At 49.6% G+C, this 7,163-nt stretch overlaps 1 protein-coding gene across 2 annotated transcripts in view; it reads left to right on the top strand.

Moving 5' to 3' along the window:
- The first annotated feature begins 193 nt into the window (after positions 1–193).
- Positions 194–7,163, top strand: part of DMGDH (dimethylglycine dehydrogenase) — a 92,829-nt gene continuing 85,859 nt past the window's right edge. The window contains exon 1 of one of the 2 annotated variants that reach the window (XM_077462597.1): positions 194–746. In XM_077462597.1, coding sequence (XP_077318723.1) covers positions 625–746 — 122 coding nt within the window. In that variant the 5' untranslated portion in view covers positions 194–624. The other variant, XM_077462596.1, reaches the window with a different exon arrangement.

Raw genomic sequence — 7,163 nt, 5'->3', positions numbered from 1 at the left:
ACACAGATCGGACAGTTATCTGCTGTGCAAACAGGGATGCCCTTTAGCAGATGTTAACCTGTTCCTGGCAGAACTGTACACTGACCCCCCCCCCCCCCCCCCCAGTGCCACCCTCTGATGATGATTAGAGGGGGGATGGAGCAGTCAGGAGTGACCCCTATAATCCCAGAATAGGGTAAAATGATGGGCATACTTCTGCAGCAGTCCAATGCAAATCTACACTCACAGCCTGCTGGGTGTAAGCCAAGAACTGGGTGAAATGTTTACTGATCGGTATAGCCAATGAGTAGACATGTGAGTGTGCTCGGGCTGTACAAAGTTCTGCAGCAGCAGTGGAGGCAGAGGAGTCGGGGAGAGAGGAGTGAGGGAGAGAGAGGAGTCGGGTCTGGCAGAGGAGTCGGGTCTGACTGTGGAGGAGGCGGGTCCTGACTCCCATATTTCTATGGTCTGCAGGCTGTGTATGATCCATAAGTGTCAGCTCTGCCCAGCATGATGAGGCGCAGCCTGACCTACCTACTGCGCAACAGGGGCCACATACTGCCCCCCAGGGACAGGCTACACACTGCCACCTGCTGCCTGCAGGAGTCCAGGAGATCCACCACCACTGACAGGTAAGTGATAGGCATGATGAGGCGCAGCCTGACCTACCTACTGCGCAACAGGGGCCACATACTGCCCCCCAGGGACAGGCTACACACTGCCACCTGCTGCCTGCAGGAGTCCAGGAGATCCACCACCACTGACAGGTAAGTGATAGGCATGATGAGGCGCAGCCTGACCTACCTACTGCGCAACAGGGGCCACATACTGTCCCCCAGGGACAGGCTACACACTGCCACCTGCTGCCTGCAGGAGTCCAGGAGATCCACCACCACTGACAGGTAAGTGATAGGAATAAAACTCCACAATCTCCAGGCTTCCCTGATCTCAATGCTGGGGTTGGTTGCTTTGTCTCTGGATTGTTTTTTCCTCTGTTTGCACCTGGTGATCTGTCCTGTAACACGCCTCCTGTATTAGAGTGCTTCCACTCTGGAGGAAGGAGCAACAGAGACACCTTTGAACAGCAGCATTGTCAGTCTGGATGGAGAGCAGTGTTAGATGTACTAGCAGATTTAGATACACTAACAAATCGAAGCCACATTCCAGCTAAGACTCTATAAGCCAGTGATTCTCAACCAGGGTTCCGTGGAAACATAGGGTTCCTCCAGAGGTTGCTAGGGGTTCCTTCAGCATTGGGCAATTTGTGCCTCCCAGGTAAGTTCCCACTCACGCCATTGATCTTTGTAGCTATCTGTAAGGAGGTAATTCTTCCCAATGGCCACAAGTGTAAGGACCATTCTTTTCACTGACCATCACATTAATGTATCTTGAGTTGTAGATTTCAAATTTTTAGAAGGGGTTCCCCAAGACTGGAGAACCATTTCAAGGGTTCCTCTGTGTTGAAAAGGTTGAGAAAGGCTGCTATAAGCAGTTACAGCAAGTGATTTTTTCCCTTTGAGATAAAGGTTTTACATAAATAAATAAAAGCTGATCACTGTAAGCACCCCTGTCAGTGGTAAATGGTTTGTCTCAACTTAACTTTTTTGGGGAGGGGGCAACAAACAACCCCCACCCCCGAGCGGCCAGCAGCACCTCCCCCCGATGTTTGCCGGTCGGTCCTGCACTTACCCCATCTGGGCGGGTGGCGGGCAGTGGCTCCATGTCTTCTCCTCCATTGGTGGCTTCCAGCGTGTGGCTCCTCCCCTCCTCCAAGGCTTCCAATAGGATTGCCTGAACTTTCAGCCAATCGGGTGACAGGTCTCAATACCCGCTTCCTGATTGGCCGGGAGGAGGATCAGTGTTACAAGAGCGAATAATCACGCCGAGCCCTCTCTGTGGGCACGCCATGAAAGGAGAGCCATTAAATGAGAAAAGCACACAGTGAAAACATAATCGTCCGCACAGCGAACTACATCTCCCACAGTTCTGTAGGCGAGTGGGCGTGACAAAGAATAAGCACCCGGGGGTGACGCGTGCATGCTAATCCAATCATAGAGGCTGTCTCATCCACACCGCACCCACCAGCAAACAAATCAGATGTGATGTGCTGGGAGCGTGACTGGGAGAACCCGCGGCTGGGATCAGAGGAGACTTGCGGGCGGAAATGAGCTGCCGGAGAGACTGGAGACAGGTAAGATCATTGTGGAGTGGATCCATTATTTCCCTTCATCTAAACATCTCGAAAGTAAACCTTTCACTGTTAAAGTTTATTGCTTGTTTAACGGTATGTAACGATCTACAAAAAACAAATACAAACCAACTCACGGCAATGCCGACATTGTGCTCTGTACAGTTACAGATTTTACTCAATTTTGCAAAATAAAGGTGTTAATTCGGTGAGTGTATGTGTCAGGTAGTTGAATGTATGTGTTGGGTAGGTGAGTTTAATGGTCAGGTAGGTGAGTGCATGTGTCAGGTAGGTCAGTGCATGTGTCAGGGAGGTGAGTGTAATGGTCAGGCAGGTGAGTGCAATGGTCAGGTAGGTGAGTGCTTTGGTCAGTTAGGTGAATGCATGTGTCAGGTAGGCAAGTGCAATGGTCAAGTAGGTGAGTGCATGTGTCAGGTAGGTGACTGTAATGGTCAGACAGGTGAGTGTAACGGTCAGGCAGGTAAGTGCAATGGTCAGGTAGGTGAATGCATGTATCAGGTAGGTGAGTGCAATGGTCAGGTAGGTGAGTGCATGTGTCAAGTAGGCGAATGTATGTGTCGGGTAAGTGAGTGTAATGGTCAGGTGGGTGAGTTCAGGGTGTCAGGTAGGTAAGTGCATGTGTCAGGCAGGTGACTGAGTGCAATGGTCAGGTAGGTGAGTGCAATGGTCAGGTAGGTCAGTGCATTCTGAGCAGAATGCATTGCTGATCCCTGCATTCTGAGCGAATCTGCTAGAATTGTAGGTTTTTGGTCCCTTAGGATTCATTCAGAGGGATGATCAGTCCCATCCTCTGTACAGAGCCTCTGGCAGGTTTAATTCTTTGTTGGCACTTTGAAATAAATAAGTTGGTTTTGCATTGCGGTTTGGGCACTCGGGCTCAAAAAGGTTCGCTGTCACTGTACTAGTCCATGTAACACCCCCTTTCCACAGATGGACAGTGATGCTGTCCAAGGGTGGCCACATTGTTCTTCCATGGATACAGTGGAGTGTAGACACCCTATAGTGGCTGCCATTGCTGACATCCCTCTTTGAAAAATAGGATTTTTATATACAGCTTACCTGTAAAATCCTTTTCTTGAGAGTACATCACGGGACACAGGGGCTCATTACATAGTGGGTTATATAGGTACCTCTGGTGATTGGACACTGGTTAACCCCAATTAAGGAGAATGCCTACCCTATATAACCCCTCCCATATGGGAGGCACCTCAGTTTTGTAGCAAAGCAATAGGAAACCACATAAAACCCATGAGGGGCGGGAGCCCTGTGTCCCGTGATGTACTCTCAAGAAAAGGATTTTACAGGTAAGCTGTATATAAAAATCCTATTTTCTTGATCATACATCACGGGACACAGGAGCTTCATTACATAGTGGGATGTCCCAAAGCAATGCTCAGATTGAGGGGAGGGAGACACAGATCATAATTATAGACCACCATGGGCCGGAGGACCTAAACTGCAGCCTGCAGTACACTGCGCCCAAAGGCGATATCCTTTTGCCCTCTGACATCCACCTGATAGAATCTGGTGAATGTGTGGACTGATGACCAAGTTGCAACCTTACAGATCTGAGCCAGGGAGGCCTGGTGATGCACTGCCCAAGGAGCACTTACAGCCCTAGTAGAGTGCGCCTTCACTTGAAAAGGAGGGATTTTCCCTTTAACACTATAGGCCTGAGAAATAGTCTGTCTAATCCACCTTGAGAGAGTGGATTTTGATGCCGCCTGGCCCTTCCTAGGGCCTACCAGCAAAATAAATAAGCAATCAGTTTTCCTTATCTAAGCAGTTGCTTGAAGATAGATACTGATTGCCCTAACTTGATTCAAATGGAATCGCGAAACCACCTTAGGTGGAAAGGACCTGTTGGGGCGCATGACCACCCGGTCCTTATGAACAATTAGATACGGCTCTTTGCTGGAGAGAGCTGCTAGTTCTGACACTCTTCTAGCCGTGGATATGGCTACCAAGAAAACCAATTTTTTGGTCAAAAGAACCAATGACGCCAGATGCAAAGGTTCAAAAGGTTGCCCCTGCAAAGCCGAGAGAACCAAATTCAGATCCCATGGGCATACCGGAGGTTTGACTGGCGGCCTTATCCGCATAGCCCCCTGGATGAAAGCCCGCACCAGGGAATGCGATGCAAGTGGCTTCTGAAAAAACACTGACAAGGCCGAAATCTGCACCTTGATAGTGCTTACGGCCAAATTCATTTCTAGGCCTGACTGGAGGAAGGCCAAGATCCTGCTAATGACATACTTTCTAGGATGCCATTTCCTGAGTTCACACCAGGAAACATATGCCCTCCAGATTTTGAAGTAAATAAGCCTGGAGGCCGGATTTCTGGCATTAAACAGAGTAGAAAGGACTGGCCCCGAAAGCCCACGGTCTCTCAGAATGTGGGTCTCAGCAGCCAAGCCGTCAAATTCACACTTTGTAAAGCAGGATGGTAAATCGGACCCTGTGAGAGCAGCTGTGGCCGGAGAGGGAGGATCCATGGCCTGCCTACTGCCAACTTCATGATCTCTGCATACCACGGTCGCCTGGGCCAAGCCGGGGCTACCAAAAGAACCGATTTTGTCTCCCTCTTGACTCTTCCCAGGAACCGCGACAGAAGCGGGCACGGGGGGAAGGCATAAATCAGATTGTACTGATCCCAGGGAACAGATCCCAGGGAACTGACAGAGCATCTGACCCCTGAGCAAGTGTATCTCTTGTTCTTGACACAAATTTGTCCAGTTTTCTGTTGAACCTGGACGCAAACAGATCTACTTCTGGAGTACCCCACCTGCGACATATGTCCAAAAACACATTGGGGAGCAGAGCCCATTCTCCTGGGCACAACTGCTGGTGGCTCAAAAAATCCACCTGCCAATTTTCCACTCCTGGAATGAAGACTGCAGAAAGGCATGGAACATGCTTTTCTGCCCAGACAAGTAGGCGATTCACCTCTTTTTGCGCAACCAGACTCCTGGTACCGCCCTGGTGATTGATATAGGCCACTGCTGTGGCATTGTCGGACTGAACCCGAACAGGGAGACCCTGTAGTCGGGAAGACCACTTTATGAGAGCCATGTAAACTGCCCGGATCTCCAAGACATTTATGGGCAATAGCTTCTTGATTGCAGACCATCTGCCCTTGCGAGCACGTCTCCTCTAACACTGCTCCCCAGCCTGTCAGGCTGGCATCTGTCGTAATAACCTTCCATGGAAGAGGAAGAAAAGTTTTGCCTTTCAGCAAATTATCGGTTTTTAACCACCAGACGAGAATCTTGCGTGTCCCTGGGGATAGACGCATAGGAAGATCCAAGGATTGGGGCTTCCTGTTCCAAGCCGCAAGGATGCATCTTTGCAGAGGCCTTGAGTGTAACTGGGCAAATGGAACGGCCTCAAAGGAGGCGACCATTTTCCCTAACAGTCTCATGCACAAGCGAATGGGGGAAGATCTCCTGCCCAGAATTAGGCGCACCAGATCCCTGATGGCCAAGGCTTTTGGCCTTGGAAGAAACACCTTGCCCTGAGTGGTGTCGATAAACATACCCAGGTATTCCAACCTGGTAGCAGGCTGTAGGGATGACTTTTCTAGGTTTATAATCCAACCTAGGCACTGCAGGTGTTCTAGCGTTCTGGAAACACTGTGGTTCAGGAACGCTACTGTTTTCTCCATGAGAAGCAAGTCGTCTAGATAAGCCATGATGGCTATACCCTGAGCTCTTAGGTTTTCCAAGAGAGGGTCCAGAATCTTTGTGAAGACTCGAGGGGCCGTAGCGAGCCCGAACGGCAAGGCCACAAATTGAAAATGGCGCCGCTCTACCACGAACCTTAGATACTTTTGGTGTGCGGGAAAAATTGGCACATGGAGATATGCATCCTTGATGTCTATTGATGCCATAAATTCTTCCCCTTGCAGGGAGGAGACCACAGTGCGAATTGACTGCATTCGGAAGGACCGGATGCGTAAAAACCGGTTTAGATCCTTCAGATCCAGGATAGGTCTGACACTTCCATTTGGCTTTGGAACGGTGAAGAGATTCGAGTAAAACCCTGAACCCTGTTCTTTTGGGTCCACTTCTACTATCACCCCCTGGGATAGTAAATGATAGTAAATGATCTAAGGCCAGAGATACCGAAGAGATCACCCACTTGTCCCGGATCTCTTCCCGCCAGGCTTCCGCAAACTGCTGAAGCCTTCCCCCCACTCGGCCGAGCGGGGGCGCCCCTTCACAAGGAAGCTTTCGGGCTCTGCTTGGCAGGCTTTCGCCCCCAAGTATTTTTGTGCCCCTGGGCTCGGCCCTGAACCTTTCCTGTAGAGGAGGGTTGAGAAGGCCGTTGCCACTGCTTAGAGCTTGATGCTCCGGGAGAGAGAGAACGCCTAAAAGATGGACGTTTGTTCCTTTTGACTGGAAGGAGAGTAGATTTATCCCCTGAAATTTTTTGGACGAATTTGTCTAATTCTTCTCCAAACAAACGTTCCCCTTTAAACGGGAACCCAATCAAATGCTTCTTGCATGATAGCTCAGCTGCCCAATTCTTTAGCCATAGGGCCCTTCGCATGTGTACCAACAGGAGAGACAAACGAGATGCTTTTTGGACAGAATCCAAAATCGCATCAATCATAAAACACAGTATTTGAGGTATTTCTGCATAATTCTCCACTTCCTCACTGGGAAGGAGGCCAAGCATCTGCTTAACCTGTTCCTTGAGGAACTGACACAACCCTACGGCTGCGACTGTAGGTTGCACTACAGTGCCAGTCATGGAAAAGGAGGCTTTTAATAATGTTTCCAACCTCTTATCAGTTGGATCTTTAAATACCTGAGCATTATCCAACAGACAGGTCAGGTTTTTATTCACGCAAGAAACAGCCGCATCGACAGATGGGACCCCCCATTTCTTGGTGAAACTTTCCTCCAGAGGATAATGCATAGAAAACCTTTTAGGAGGAGCAAACAGTTTATCGGGCTGTCCCCAATCCTCA

The sequence above is a fragment of the Lithobates pipiens genome, unplaced genomic scaffold, assembly GCF_037356315.1.
Source record: "Lithobates pipiens isolate NorthernLeopardFrog02 unplaced genomic scaffold, aLitPip1_a1.2 Scaffold_3, whole genome shotgun sequence".
NCBI lineage: Eukaryota > Metazoa > Chordata > Amphibia > Anura > Ranidae > Lithobates > Lithobates pipiens.
This window is presented reverse-complemented; position numbering and strand designations above follow the sequence as displayed.